General features: G+C 40.4%; 1 protein-coding gene across 8 annotated transcripts in view; it reads left to right on the top strand.

Annotated features, from left to right (window-relative positions):
* col12a1b (collagen, type XII, alpha 1b) overlaps nucleotides 1–16,646 on the top strand; it is a 142,205-nt gene that overhangs the window by 19,335 nt on the left and 106,224 nt on the right. For all 8 annotated transcript variants that reach the window (XM_032543774.1, XM_032543766.1, XM_032543769.1 and 5 more), the window contains exons 12-16: nucleotides 87–362; nucleotides 10,592–10,861; nucleotides 13,706–13,972; nucleotides 15,197–15,389; nucleotides 16,251–16,375. In XM_032543774.1, the coding sequence (XP_032399665.1) occupies nucleotides 87–362; nucleotides 10,592–10,861; nucleotides 13,706–13,972; nucleotides 15,197–15,389; nucleotides 16,251–16,375 (1,131 nt within the window). The remainder of the gene's footprint in view (nucleotides 1–86; nucleotides 363–10,591; nucleotides 10,862–13,705; nucleotides 13,973–15,196; nucleotides 15,390–16,250; nucleotides 16,376–16,646) is intronic.

Genomic DNA, 16,646 nt, shown 5'->3' with positions numbered 1-16,646 from the left:
GTTGACTCAAGACATTTACCTTTTTAACTTTTGAAGCTGGTAAATTGGAACAATGACGCTAACTAATTTGTTCACATTTCTTGCAGAACGAGGCTCTGTGCAGAACCTAAGAGTGTCTGAAGAGACCACAAACAGCTTCAGAGTATCATGGCAGCCAGCTCCCGGAGACGTCACTCGCTACAAATTGTCTTACGAACCTACAGGGGACAAGAGCTCCAGGCTGGAGACGACCACCGTCAGCGCCGAGACGACCATTGTGCTGCAGGAGCTTCAGCCAAAAACCACCTACCGCGTCACCGTCACTCCCGAATACCCCTCTGGCTCCGGAGTGCCGCTGCAGACGGATGGCACCACCAAAGAAGGTAACAAGTTATAACTGTTACAAATTACAAAAGAGCAATATTTGGCCTTGGAACTGTCACTCAGAGCATACAATTTGATGCATTTAGCATAAAAAAATCGCACCACTTCTTAATCTCATAACTCAGTCCACACACACATATGTCATTCAAATATTACTGGACTTAGTGCAAGTTACTGTTTCTAGTGATAGCCGTTTCTCAGTGTCCATCGAGCATAAATGGCACAAATGACTTCACATGGTGCAGATTAATCAAAATATAAACAATGTTAGTGGGGAAAAAAGCAGTTCTCAGGAGTAGCAATAACAAAAATATTTTCATAGTCAGGACAACATTACACCACCAGTTTGCATCAAGTATAGCATGGTGCATGATGGGAAATGTAGTGCTGACACTTACAGATACAATGTTGCATCGACAAAGTTTTTATATTACTGGAGTACTATTTTGCAAATCTGTTTTAAATTGCGTATTATTATTTTAGTTGTATTCAAGTGTCTCTCAAGGACACTTGAATAGTGTAACATATTTTTTAATTTTGGGCCAGAAGTTGAGCTCTGAAGTCCAGATATATGAGTAGCTGGAAAATTAACTGCTGAGTCATTGTTTCTGATCTGAAACAGGTGCCTGCAGATGTCTTGTGATCATTCTCTTTGTGCTATGGAACAGTAAAAAACTAACTTTCCTAACTAACTCATTTAAAGATCACAGGGGACATAAGTTTTTCCCCTGTGATCTTTTCTCTGACATCCTCAGTGACTCTATTAGTCCACGTTATTTTACTTTTTTTTTTTTTTTTTTTAAAGTCGTCATCATCTGTCATTTGACATTTGCTTTCATTCCAAAACTTCCTGGGAGTGCCGGGAGTCCACACATTTTTGACCCCAGTGGAAAGTCAACTCTGCAGTGTTAGTACAACCTGCCACCCATCGAGCTCCTTGTCAGATCTGTCCTGCCTTACAGGGAAAGGAATGAAAAACAGACAGAAGCACAGAAAGCTGGGAAAAAGACGTGGGCCAAGATGAACTCAGTGGTGATAAACAAAGGAGAAGGAAAGTGGCGGAGATGTCCCCCCTGGGTTAACAACCCTCTAAACTCTGGACAGGGACGTTAAACTTTTGTGATCTTTCGTAGATGCTTGAAGAGAGATTATGTCATGGAGAAACTTGTTAGGGAGCTAGTACATAACATCGGAAGGCATTTCAAATGGTTGAGACCATGAGACAAGTTGCTGGAAATAAAAAAATGTATTCCTGTCTACCTTGGCAACAGCATTTCTCACCGTGTCTGGGTGTACTGTTCTCTTCCTGATTCTTCCAGCTGCTTGTCGTCCGAGGTGAACTTTTTTTGAAATAGTTTTGACAGTTTATAAAAAGAGGCATGATTAATCTCAGCTTGCACCTCTTTGACATGAAACACGCAGCTGGCTCTGAGATGGATTTATCTTTTTCCTCCCCCTGTATGGCTTACAATATTGTTCCCATTAAGATGTTTATTGTGTTCATGACTTTATCTCAAAACTATGACCTGATGCAGGTCATTGAGGTTTTGAATGAATTGCCCTTTTTTGCTTGCAATAAGTCCTGTGTTGGGACAAAAGCACACACCGTATTGGTCTAAATATAAGACAACCCTGATTATAATATGATTAAAAAAAATGAATAATGAAATAAATAAAATATTATTACATTTTTCCAAGGCCTTCAGCTGAATGACAGTTCTGGTGATGGGCATCCCATCGTTACGTTTTTCTGTCACGTAATCACACACTCTCCCGTCAATCTCTTGGGAGCGGCTGCTTTTAGGACCACGGTAAGATTTTCTCTGGCTGTGTGCAATTCTTTATACGATGTAACATCTCCAGGACAACGCCTCACTGTACTTCCGTTCTAGCGTCTGATTTCCAGGCTTTTTGTAGCTAGATATATCACTTGTTTTGCCTATGAATGAATGTGGATAGCATTTGTGAAAGTGAGATGATTGCTACAGTTACACTTGTAGGGATGAATCGGCTAAAACACGTTTTATTTTTCTGATTCAACAGATTCCTCTGTTCAGTCTCTCTCTATTTCTCTCCACCGTACAACATTACTGGTTTGCGCTGCGTCTAAAACTCTGCTTTTTCCAGCTGTTTGTAACAATAACATAAAAGGGAAAATGATAATTTAATTTCTTTAGTTAATAACTGACTTCTCTATTATTTACTTTCTCAGACTTTTTTCTAGGAAAAAACCCCTGTCTTATATTCGGAACCTACACAGTAATACTTGGTTACATAAACCGCTGGGAGGGACTTTAGTCTTCTTTTTTTATTGTCTGACTATTTAGGAAAGCAAGTGCATTTCACTTAAAATCCATGACATTTTCATCACTCAGTAGGAAAAAAACTCAAAGTCAGGCAGATGCAACAATAAACCATTTCACAGTAACACTCAGCAGTAAACGTTAACACCAGGGCACATGAATCACCTCCTTATTTTAACAGTTATTCTTTCAAAGGGGAATTGTGTGAACATGCCCTACTTACACTAAGTTCTCATCCTGGGAACTGCCCAGCACAAACACAGTTTTCTACTGTGCAGCTCAACTGGAGCAACTGGGAGTTTGGTGTCTTTGTAGAGGACATTTCAGACAGACTCCTCTTCTTTCCCCTCCTCTTCTTATCCAGTCAAGGACATGATGCGGTTATTAGACCGCAAGGCAATTTATTTTTATAGCACAATTCTAATGCCAGGCTAATTCAAAGTGTTTTACGAAAAAAAAAAACAGATACAAAAGTTAGCTGTCTGGATTTACCCTCCAGAGATCTGAGGAGCAGTAAACCATAGTCCTCAGAAATCCACCGAAGTTTAGAATGACGACACATAGAAAGAGGAAGGGGACGTACTGTACATCTGCGAAAATACATGCATCCGGCAGAATTTCCTGCTGCACCGGATCCGTCTTGGAAGTGGAACATCAAGGATTTAGACTACTGATCCACAGACCAAACGTGGATAAGCAGGCTCCCCATGCCTGGATTAAACTTCCAGAATACCTGAGATTGGCCAGCACCTTCCAGTCGTTTTAGTCAGGTCTTAAAACATTCCTGTTCTCCAGGACTTTTAAAACCTGTGCATTGCTTGACGATTGAAAAGCGCACCGCTAAATGATCTAAATCTAACTTTGTCTGGTAAAAAAACAAAAACTAGGGGCTAAAAGAGGCTAAAAATCTCTGTAGAGATTTTATTCATTGCATTCAGTGTTAATATCAAAAATATGGTTTAATTAAGGTTTGATAAAATGAAAATTTCCTTTAGTTGAGGAACAGAATTATTAATTCTTTCAAAATTAAGATACAGCTCCCCGTAAAGTGCAAGTATGTGTCCTGAAAAACTCTTGTTACACTTCATTTGACGATCAACTGTATTTTTAAATGTAAAATGAACTTTTAGTAATGCACTGTCTACAAAAGATACAGTGAATAAACACACATATCAAGATATCTTAATATCTTTTGTCACTGCTAAGTTTCTGGCACCCCAGCTGTGGCCCAGTGATCCTCTCAGATTAAGAGATTACTCTATTTTTATTATGACTTTGTGGCCGAACAACCACAGCTAATGCTTGAGGTTTTTCACTGTAATTGCTGTGACAAAACACTGGAAGGCAACCAAATCGTCAAAGGGCTCTTAAAAAAACATTTGATACTAGTCCATGTTTAAAAATGGCTTTCTTTTTGCTCCAGAAGTGATCCTGCTTTCAATACCCAGAGAGGCTTCAAGGGTCAGGCTTAGTGCTCCTGGAGAGTAATAATAAACAGTCAGAACAAGAGAAATGGTGAGGTGGAGAAGAGAAGGACGACATCCAGTTTTACGATGTTACAGTGTTGTAGTGGAAAGGACGAGTCGATTAGTCAACTTATCGGCCATTTTGGTCTTTAGTCCATCAGTCATTTAAAAAAAAAAATCCTTTTTCCATAAAAGGGCGTCCTTAGTCGACTAATATTTATGATTATGTTGACTAATCGGTTGGTTGATTTTCGACAGATCTGAAAAGCTGACGTTCTCCACAAAGAATCAAGCAAAAGCGCCACTTTAAACCTTGTGTTTACCAGAGATTTCATAAGTCATTCAGCATGAAAAGCATAAAAAATTACCAATGGACTAAAGAAATCTCAGGCGACTAGGACCGTTACGAATGACATTAGTTGACTAACTGACTAAGAGCGTGCAGCCCTAGTGTGGAGGTCATCATGTTGGACCTGAACTTGATTGACGTGGGTAGTTATCAGTGTTTGCTCACCTGTGCGTCTCACACAGTGGAGTAGAAGCTAGAAACAGTAAGAGTGGACACACAGGCTGAGAGGGAAAGATGAGAAACGGCAAGACCCGACAGGAATGTAACGCAGCTGAGAGCAGGGCTGGAAGGTTAGGAGGAGCAGGGAAGACTGACTCATTGCTGTCTCTGTCTCTATGTTTATGTGTCTGTCTCCATGTGTCTCACCTTCTGTCTTTCTTTCCTATCTGCCTATCCCATTTCTTTTTAATTCTGTTTTCTTTAATTCTCTGTCTCTCTTTGCCTTTCCCGTTCGCCGTCTGTCTTTCGTTGCCTCTTCGTGTCGTTTTCTCCGTGTTGCTATCTCTCTTTCTTTCATTCCACCTTGTGAGGGCTTGCCTGGAATTTAATAGTCTTGTCCACAGCCTCCAAATGCCTACCTAGTCGCAGCGCAATGCAATCATTACAACCTCCAATGTTTCTTTTCATTCTGTCTTTCCAAAGCTTCCGGATGTCTGGGCCGTACTGGCACAGCATGGTGCGTTTTTTCTGCCTTGTTCCCTTCATGGTCTAGTTCTAAAGTGTGTTGGTAAAGTCCCCAGACATCCGTGGTGTTGGCCCACATCAGAGGCAGCTGGCATGAGGTTCCTCATTACCTTTGTTTCCTCTCACATGCAAAGCTAAACCTGCTCAGATGTGCAGTGGAAAACTGCACTGATACTGTACCCACATTAAACCCAATGAGCTCACTCTTTCTTATTGTAAAAACTCTTATTGTACAGTAAGAGCTCATATTAAGCGTCGCTGGGGCCTGGTTTTGTGCACAAGAGATTTGTGTTTACGACCGAATGGGAGCTAAAATGGAAAACTCTCCCACGTGCCAACAATCAGCAGGTAATGACGTTTTCTGTGATATATCAAAGCCAGTCCAGGTTGTTGCCCAAACTCCTGTATAAATACTACATTTTTTCTTAATTTGTTCAGAAAATTGCACGTTGATCCAAACTCCAATGATACCGTTTTTTTGAGCAAACCTGTCTATAAGGCTCTGTAGCCACTTTCGGCTTTTTTTTTTTACCAAGTCCTTCACTTTTAACACTCATTTGAAAAAACAAAACATTGACATTGACCAGGACTTCTTGATTGTTGGACCAGTTTGTCGTGATGTTGCTGTGGGATGGAAAAGCTTCCACAACTGTGGAGAGAAAAGGGAACATTTCAGGAATCATCAGTGCATCTTTTAACTTATACAGTTAGATTTTGAATGTCGTCCACAAGGGCTTGAAGCCAAAAAACTCAAATACAAATGTAAAAGCTAGGAAAAGTTGCACAATTTGTAACAACGAGGAGGTTTACGAAACATTTATTACCTCTGCCCAAGAGGGTTATGTTTTCAGTTCAGTTTCCTTATTTGCTGGTTTGTACTTAAGGCTTACAGAAAAACTACCGGCTGGATTTTTATGAAACTTGGTGTAAGGGTGTAGCATGGGACAAGGGAGAACACATTCAAATTTGGAGCAGATCTGAAGGTACACAAACTATTTCTCACTTTGGTTTACATGGCGAGACAAGGTATTGCCTTGGCGGAGGTCTGCACACTTCTGGTTGTTTCCTGTTGTTATGTCCATGAGTTTTATGTCGTTCTTTATACTTTTCTTGACTCATTAAACTGAAACCTGTAAAATACAACGCTCAGCCTTTCAATCATACATGTTTGTCAGTCAAAGCTTAACTTCTTTGTCCTTGATTGAAATAGTTGATCAGGCTTGGACCCCCAGCTTGTTTTAACCTGTCAAAGTGACAGGCAATTATTTATCTTTTTACAGTTTTCACCTGTATTAGCTTTCCAGGCCTGCTTCAGGGAGTGCAGGTGAGGAGTTAAGGCCAGGTTTGGACATATAACAAGCTCTTGCTTTACAGCTTGGCCTGAAAACTGCAGATTCAGGCGACAACCAGGCTTCCTGTGGCGATTCTGGCCCACAGCGCAGTTCAGTTCCCAGTTTAACGTGATGAAAGTGCAGACATAAGTTTCTTCAATTATCACATGAAGGTGATAAACAACATGAGCGCTGAAGGGTGCTGTGCAGACTGGCTGTGAACTAGTATTTCCCTTTGGTGCTATGGATTAATGAAGGTTTTGGAACCACCGATGTGCTGAAAGACTTCAGACATGTTTCTTTCGCATTTTTTTAATTAACAATAAATCTTCTGTTGAATTGAGTGAACTGATGTAGAGCCATAAAGGGGACGCATGTATTCAAAGCAATGCGTTTGTTTTATGGCTGCCCTTGTGGGAACTTAACTCCATAAAGATGGTCAGGTTTCACTTGCATTTGAAGTTATCATCTAATTCTGCTTATCTATCTAAATTTATCAAAGCCTCTGCATCGATCGATGTCTTGGTCCCATTTAAATAAATGAGGGGGCAAACCTGGAGCACCCATCTCTGGCAGTATTACTGCCTTGCTCATTGAGAGCTAGCCAGCACTTCTCATCTGATGTGAGGTAGCACCAACAACACTTGCACAGATATTTTTTTCCATCTGGGCCACCCGTATGAAAACTGCAGTTGCTCTCTGCTCTTGAAGGTGCTTTAAACGGCTGATGGTAGATGGAACATGTCGGGTAGCCAAGTTTATACAAAGTAATAATCATCCAAAAGACTTTCCACTGTGACTGTGAGGCTTCTGCAGCAGCGATTCCTAGACTTCCTCCGTGAAGCTTTGTGTCAGAGAGCAAAGAGAATCAGCTGCTTAGAGATCAACAGAAGAAATATTTAAGAAAGCTCATGACCTGTACTTCAAAGGGCTTCAGGTGCTGACGAAGTCGGTGTATTTGAGTTGTAGTCATACAATTTTCTGAGTTTATTAATGCTAATGTTTAATGCTCTTGTATAGTTAGATCGTCCTTGTGCTGCTGCAACAACCTCCCCCAAGATCTAGAAGCAAAATAACAATTTGTGTTGTTTTGCTCACAGCCAATCACTGAAAGCATTTTTAGATTTAATGCCATATGTGAAAAAAATGTTTCAAATGAAATACTCTAGTGTTATCTGTATCACTTTAAAGGTACTGGTACTATACCCAGCCCTAGGGATGATGGAGAAACTATCAAACTTTTAACCCAAAAATTCCACAACAAGGTCCATTTAGTAACTGTTCTGGAGCTTTGGATTTTACAGAACGATCTTCTTTAGCGCGTTCAAACTTCCATTACAGCATCCACTTTCTTTGCTTCACTTTGTCCTCAAAAATGTACCACTTCTAACCAAGTTGAACAGTTGGGTGGCATGATGGAAAAAACGATTGATTTCAGCAATAAAATCACTTTTATAAATTCACACAGGAAAAGATGTAAAAAAAACCCCAAACTTTATTTATAGAGAATATCTCTCTCATTTTGAGTAAACTGCCCTGTGTAGTTTTAGGCTGTGTAGTTTGGGTTTCCATACATAAATGAATGGATAGATTTGGAAGACATGCAGAGCATAGCAAATATCTTCAGAAGTGCATTAAATTTGCTGCGGTTTTGTTCACATTTGCCTCATCACTGACTGGAAATCTAGGTCTGGGTGCATTTGAGGCTGCGCCTGCAGAGCGCCAGATATTCCATACTCCATCTGACGGCTGTCTGTGGCTGTTATTTTCAAAAGCCTCCAGACTTAGCTTCCAGCTTTGAGAGACAGCGCTCCTTGAAGCTGATAAATATTGGCAGCCGCCATGGAGAGCTCCCAGCTCCCTGCTTATGGTGGCTGCAGTGGCGTCTGAGTGGCGAAGACTGAGTGATGGCGACCAAGCAGCACAAGTGAAATAACAAGACCGAAATAAACTAATACATGTACATTAATGAAGCAACGTACAATACATCCATGGTAGGAAGTCTGATGTGTTTTTCTGTCAGAAATACTGAAATGAAGACCTTCAAATTAAAAGCCTGATTTGAGTCGACCTGCAACAAGCATTTAGCATATTACCGTAAGCACTATAAGCTGACAAGAGCTGCTGAAAATGGATCTTTTATAATCCAGTAATTCTGTCATGATATGCTTTTCAAACTGTTTTAAAACCTACATTGCTTACAGAGATTTCTATAACAGCCTGGCCACATGTTTTGCACATTTAAAAAGATGATCAAAATGACATTTCCGGTATCAGTTGGCAGGAACAAATTTGGCTGAACAACTTCCACACACAGACACACAGACACACAGACGCAAAGACACACACACACACACACACATTTTGTTTCTTCAAAGTGTATCCTGAATTTTGTTGTTTTGAATCCAAACCAGAAACAATTTTTCCAGCTATAAACATTTGGAGAGTAGTGCTTTTCTTTCCCCCTCCTCTCTCTCTTATGATGTGTATCATTTGGCACAAGCTAGAATGTGATTTATTCCACCCTCACTTTCTTGATTATATAGCTGGTTCTGCTATTTTGTGGTAATTATCACATTGTGGATACTTCTCAGTGTTTCCAGCGCCTCCACTGTTCATGCTGTCACCATCTCTAAACTAAAGACAGATTATAATTTAATATTGACTCTCCCTCCTCTTTCTCCTTTTCCATCATTCACAAATATTTCCAGCATTGTGCTCTGTCTGTATAGGAAAGTGACCATATGTCTGCTTGCAGCAAAATGAGCCGCTGCGGCTGGGGGAATTAGATTTGCTCAACCAAATATACACAGGGTTTTGCTTCTGTGTGCTGCGTCCCTAAGAAAGTTGGTCATAGGTCATAAGGTCATAAAAACCTCTAAAAACAAGTTAATACTGTGTTTGTATGTATGTTCTTGATTTCTGTGCAAGTACAAGCTTCAGAGTGAGCACAGTTTTGTAAGACAATGTCATTGAAAATGTTAATCCATCACTTGGTTGAATTTAAATTGAGTTAAATTACTGGATGAAGCTTCTTGTCCTCAGTCACTGTGGGATTGAAACATGATTCCCTTTTTGTTTTACCTGCTTTAACTGCTGCACAGAGAGGAGGCATTGTTTTTTATAAGTGGTCACCACGTCTTCAGGTGGCCAAGTTGGAGGGGAGACAAGGGTTGAAAAAGCCTTTTGTCTTTTTTTAAGTGAAACCCGGACATTAAGCCACAAGAATAAGAACCAAGTTATAAACAGAAATTTTCCTTTGAGTCGGTGGGGCGTTAGCAAACGCAAAGTTCCCTAAACCCACAAGAAAGCAAGAGAGCCGTTAGGTCACTTAACAGCTCACTAGTTAAGCGCTAAAACGTGCCTGCAAAATACTGAATATCAAAGCAGCAGCAAATGTTTGCAGCTGACGCTTTACCAATAGAGGGAAGCACCAATTTGATGAAATAAAGATGTCTAATAAACTACAATAAAGCTTCCTTTAAATTTCCTTAAATTTTTTCCTCTCGTTGGCTCACTGGGCACTCTGAGTTCGTCCGGTTCCCGACATGTTTTTTGTCTTTGCTCTCCCATGTCTCCTGTAGTCCAATGCTCTTCACTCACTAAGGAAGCAGAAATGTCTTAAAATACCCTCAGAAATATTGCATGTGTTTCTCCAGTCGTCTCTGCCCTTTATAGTTGTGGTGAATTGTTCAATTCTTCTGTCCACACAATGGCCTTTTAATCGTTGCCATTTCAGAAAATAATCTGATCTGCCAGCAAGTGGTTCTTTTTGTTTTAAAAGAGAACATGAATTTCAAAAGAAAACTGACAAGCCAGTCTGACTTTAGACAATATAGAAAAAAAACATCTGTTGTGTGTCTGGGAGGACATTTAATGTCACTAGTGTGCTCAAAATGTAGGGTGTGTATATTTAAAAGATATAAAGCTTTGGTCCAAAATCTAACAGAAAAACGTTATACATGAAATGTAATTGCTACATGAAGAAAGATGTTTCCCTAACTACTTATCTTATGATGGCATATTGCTTTTATGTTTCATGATACACTTCACAAACCCCATAATAATCCGCAGCTTTGCTTGTTGTTTTTGCAGAAGTGGGACCTCCTAAAAACCTGGTCACCAGTGACGTGACTGACTCCAGCTTCGCAGCGTCCTGGACGGCGGCGCCTGGCAACGTAAAGCTGTACCGGGTTCGATGGAACTCACTGTTCTCCGAGGAGACTGGAGATAAAACGGTGCCAGGACATGTGACCAACACCGTGCTGGACGGCCTGAGTCCGGAGACGCTCTACCAAGTTTCCGTTGTCGCCGCCTACGATCATAAAGACAGCAGGCCACTCACTGGACAAGAAACCACTGACGGTAAGATTACAGACACTCTGTGATCACTGAATGTGCTTCGGAGACACATTCTGACTCCCTACTCGTCACATAGGGTCGCTTAGGGTACACTCACACTTGGCCCAGTTTCCTTGAATCTTGCTCAGGTACATTTGTCCCCGCTCCCCACTCCCCACTCTCCCTACTGGCCTGCACTCACACTGCAATAAAACAATTGGGGCCAGAGCACGTTTACGTCATTACATTGCTGGACTTGCAGAGTCCAATTACCGTTCATCTGTCAGGTAAGAACCAGAGCCTGGCATGTTTCGCGATCACACTGATGCATACCATATCCGAGAACAACCCAACCTCTTCCAAGCAGGTCGGGGCATGGATTAGCGTCCTGTAAGAACAATCACACTAGTCAAACAAACAGGACTTTGGGGTCAAACATGTTTGGTATGGTTTAATTGGGCTGAGTGTGAGTGCGCCCTTAATGTCCAATTTTGAACACTCTGGGTGCTCTAATGGCGTCAAAGTGCAGGGTAATGTTTGGTTTAGGCAACAAAACTACTTGGTTAGGTTTAGGAAAAGATTGTGGTTTGGGTTAAAATAAGTATATTTGTTACATGACGTTAGTATTTAATGTTATTTAAGTAAGTTAACTTAGTTGACATTTTAACTATGTAAAGTTAAAATAAGTCAACTTTGACCTTCGCTTTCACACAGGACGCTTAGATGCCAAGGGCCACTGACCAAGCTGTTGTATTTTTGGGAGTGAGAACTAGTTGGTTGTGGAGACAAAAATAATCTCATTGGTTAAGTTACTTAACTAGTAGTAAGTGGGACTTTGTAGCACTTAACACCTGGGTTACACAGATCATCACAGTCACAAATAAAGGAAAATAAATGCATACAAAACAATATAAATAAGTATATGAATCAAAGACAAACAAGAGTGCTAAAATCAACGATAATTAAGAGGCATTAAACAAAGTTGCAAGAATAAAATAACAATTAGCTTATACTTAGTTATTAGCTAACACATTTCTCTGTGATTCAAATCATGCAGCAACGATGCAGGAAAGAGCAGCTGAACCGCTTGGAGGTTATAGTTTATTGCTTGAAAGTGCAGAAATTAGTTGCTTTTGCTGTATATCACCTGTGCCGCGCAGAATGGTCAATTCAGGGATGTAATAGTCAGTGGTTAGGTCATGAACCCAATTCTTCAACCCCCAAGGGGGAAGTATAGGATGTTTTGTGTGTGTCCCATAAGAATATCAGTTAAATCAGATTCAACACTTTTTCAGAGCGTGCATAATCGTACACTTGGCATTCTCCATAGGTTTTCTGCTTTCTAGTCTATAGAAATAATCCAAATTTGAATAATATATTCATTTTAGATCATTTTCAAATTGTAATTGTGAGTGAAACACCACCATGGTGACAGTTCTGTTGTGTTACGCGCTCTAAAATAACAGCTGAGGGGAAACTTGGTTCAACGTGTGTGATATAGGTGACGCACTGTGAGCTGCATATTTTGCATCAGACACCAAGCAAGCTCTTAAAAATGTCAACACATCCCTCAATATATACGCACACATGCAAAATCCAACAGTCCAAATTCACACAAACAGGCCACCCAAAACAAAGACACATGTAGAGACACTAACACATGTTCAGAATATACTATATTGTTCCTCATGCATTCTCTCAGCAGAACTATAATCAACTTCATCTCTGGCTTCACAGATTTGTTCAAACCCATCAACACATCGAAAAGTTGGATGCCATGTTTTTTTCCGCCAATAAAAATCAAGTAGTCTGAAAAACTTTCCTTGGGATCATTAAATATACATATTATTCCCTTGCAAATTCTTTTCTAATCACTTGCAGAATTGTCAGAATAAGTTAAGTTCATTTTATGCGGCTTAAGGTTGTTTCAGGGCGAAAAAGAAAAATGTGGTTAGCATTTCCTCCCTAATTGATCACTTTTGGGCAAAAGCCTAATTCATAACTAATTAGTTTTGGCATGAAGCTGATGAGATTACTCAACATTTATGCCTGCAGTTATGAATACATAAATACCACTGAAGGAATATAAAAGGGAAACCACACTTGGCCTGAAAATAAAGAGGGAAAGATGATTAATTTTAGGGTTTAAATGAAAACAACTAAATGTTTATGGCTGTAAGTAGCCCCCAAAAGAAAACTTGTTGAGCTCACACAGAACGTAAAAACTAAAAGTGAGTCTGTTAAAGCTATAGTGCGTAGTTTTTGTCGCGACCATGAGAAATTCTAAGTAATGACAACAAAACTGTGGCCCGTCCACATGATACAAGCCTTCCTTGATTGCGCATACGCCCCCACCCCTCCTCCACGCAGTTGCTAGTAGCCAAGGAGGACACGGAGGATTGAAAAATCATGATGTACTCTTTAGAAGAGGTGAGCAGGAAAAGTCACCGGACGCCACAATCTTCTGAATATAATCGTACTGAGAAAAAAAAGATGTTTATTAATATCAAAACGTTACGCACTAAAGCTTTAAAGGAGTTGTGATGGCAATCGGAATATTGTGGTTGGGTGTTTGTGGATTAGACAAAGTTTTTGAATAGTTATCAGAGAAGTCGTGAATTTCCATGGGCAGCCATGGACATTTTAAATCAGTTACACATATATTGTAACTGATTTAAATCAGTTACACTTAAACTTGCCTTAAGTATAAATATGTTTGAAAAAGCATTGAAATATTTTCCAAATCCTGTTTCTTCCCTGCCAAAATATACTGGCAGTATCTGACAACAATAACAATATTTTGATATAGATTTTACGCTGAATCTTGAATATCTGAATCCGGTTTATGAAAATAACTTTTGTTTTCAGTTTCCGCTGCTGGTAAAAAGTTGACCGTGTCGGACGAGACCGAACGAACCATGAAAGTCACATGGACGCCGGCGCCGGGCAAGGTGACCCACTACCGGCTGAAGCACACTCCAGTTGGTGGAGGGAAAGAAGTGGCCCTCAAGATCCCCGGGACGACCACTTCCACTGTCATGAAGCGGCTGCAGCCCATGACCACTTACAACATCATTGTTCACCCCATCTACAAGAGCGTGGAAGGAAAAGCAAGGCAAGGAGTAGGAACGACACGTACGTTGGTCCATAATTCAACCCTCTGACAGACAGTACACTGCAGAAACATGTTCATCTGAACCAAGACGTTTAAACCTGAGTTCATTCTTAAAACATTATCATTGGTAGAATGAAGTTAAAAACAATGTGAAGCTTAGGTGATTTCAGCTTTTTATGGAGCCATAATGTGTCCTGTGATTGGCCAGCCAAACTGAATGTTAATTTTTAGTTTTAAAATTAAACGTTTAATTGTTTTCTTTGGCTTTTGAGCTCTGCCGCTATTTGTCCTACTCACTGAGAGTCAGACAATTCATGAATGTAATTCTTTGGTCACTGTGTCCCGTAATTTAGCATTGTGACGCTAATTTCACTGCTCAACGGATCATCAATGACTTTATCTGAATGTCAGTTAAGTTAAAGGAGAATTTCGTTAGATTTTAACACGTAGCTCTGTTGTTTGTACATTTGGAGTGCTGTCAATAGCAAGAAAAACAAAAGCGATCACTGTTGTCTACACAGTGTTATCCTCCGGTTTCAGCATCATGGTTCATAACGCTAGCAGGAGGACAACACGGTGTAGGCAACAGCAATTGTTTTCGTTTTTCTCGCTACTGACAGAACTCCAAATGTACAAACAATAGAGCTATGTGTTGAAATCTACCGGAATTCTCCTTCAAGTGTTTAACTTCCCTAAAATCAAGAACTTCTACCTCAACTGGCATCCTGGACGTTCGCCTATTAAATGTCAGTATTGGGTAAACAAATGGAGAAAACTGGCTTGTTTGACAATTTTGTCACTTGTTTCTAAAGAAATGTTAACATAATTCATGCTGCCTTGGAAACGAACAGAATTCTTTCATCCAAGTTGCAGATTTCTTTCCCATTGTTCCTCCAAAAATAAGAGTTTATGATTGACTTCAAGGTTGAAACGACTTGTTAAGATGAATATTTTTCACTACAGGTGCTTCTGCTCTGTCAAGATGCAGCGTCTTTCCACCAGAACACTAAAATCACAGTTAATAAATACGTGCTCAATCACACGCTACCATTACTAACACACAGCATGACAACTGGGCTTTTTAACCAATGGCACCGGATTCAAGGTATTGTATTATGGACTAATGACAAACTTGGTAGGATGCTGATCTTCAAAAACCTTACCAACCAATGGTTGGAGTTGGTGATGACTTTTTATTCAGTACAAGTTTGTCCTGAAGTTCTGGCCGGGTTCTTCTATTTCAGTGTCACCCTTCAAGGCTCCCAGGAACCTCCAGACTTCAGAGCCAACCAAGAACAGTTTCAGAGTCACCTGGGATCCAGCACCCGGACAAGTTAAGGGCTACAAAGTGACATTTCACCCTCATGGCAATGATATTGACCTGGAGGAACTCCTGGTTGGTCCCTATGACAACACCGTCGTTCTAGAGGAACTTAGGTAAGCTTTCCAAACTATTAGATATTCAAATCTTCTGAGAAATTTCATTCCTAGATTAGAGAGTTCACCATAAAGGGAAACAACATATATTAAAGCTGCAGGCAACAATGGGCGGGCCACATTTAATTAAAAATGGCTGACTTCCGTTGGTTCAGGGATACACCTCCTACATGTAGCCATGCTCTGCCACCACTTAAACCCCTTTCACACATGCACTGCAGCCCTGAAGTTATCTAGATATTACGCGGAGGAGCTGTATGTGAGAACATCTGAATAAATTGGACCGGACATTAAAGAGACTTTACCTTGTCTTCTTCCAAGTACAAAGTCTGTGGAACAACCTGGTGGCAACCTATCTGAGCAAGTGTCTCTGAGCCACATATAAACCACCAAGAAATGCCCTAATCTTCCTACCACACCCCAGTAGAAATCTTGTACGAACAGATCTTGTACATTTTCTTCAACACATTAAAGCTTTTGAATTCATTACAAACACTCACATTTGTTTTGTATGTTGCTGTATGGTGCACACAATATAATATCCAATTTATAGTATTTCAAATTCTAATTATTATAATAGGGCGTAGGGACCATTTAGACGCCGCTACAAGTCCGCTACCTCTAAAAGAAGGAGGATAATATGGACCTATTTACCAACATAAAACATTCTTCACTGGTGTGCTGATTCATGCTGTCTGATTTCAACAAAGTTTTTTTTATAAAAGTACTAGATCATGTTGGAATGAAAAGTTCAGGACAGTCATTTGAAAGACCATGGGCTACTTTTTCACATTGGTGGAGATCTCATTTTGGGATTAGAAAAGACTGATGTAAATTTATGTAATTTCCTTTCTCTCTTAGGGCAGAAACTAAGTATTCTGTTGCCGTGTTTGGGATGTTTGACGGAGGGGAGAGTTTGCCTCTGGCAGGAGAGGAGAAGACGACCCTCATGGATGCTCCGGAGCCGCCTCCTGTCGATCCCTCTGGTAAAAGCTGATAACTCCACCACACCAAAACTCAAACACCATTAGAAGCCCCAAAGAGCAGGCCTGCAGACCAGACGCTCTCTGATCCAAGTCATTTCAGAACAGGAGTGGTCCGACTTCGAAGTGCTGCCCAAATTTGTGCCAGAACGCTGAACTTGAATTCAATTGGTTGTCGAAGGGAATTAATATCATTGTCTCTTTGGAATCGCGGCCTGAAACTCGACGCAGATGATTACGATTAGCCCAAATTATTTTGAGCTGCTTGGCTCGC

The sequence above is a fragment of the Etheostoma spectabile genome, chromosome 18, assembly GCF_008692095.1.
Source record: "Etheostoma spectabile isolate EspeVRDwgs_2016 chromosome 18, UIUC_Espe_1.0, whole genome shotgun sequence".
Taxonomy (NCBI): domain Eukaryota; kingdom Metazoa; phylum Chordata; class Actinopteri; order Perciformes; family Percidae; genus Etheostoma; species Etheostoma spectabile.
Note: the sequence above shows the minus strand (reverse complement) of the source record. Positions and strands in the feature narration are given on the sequence as shown.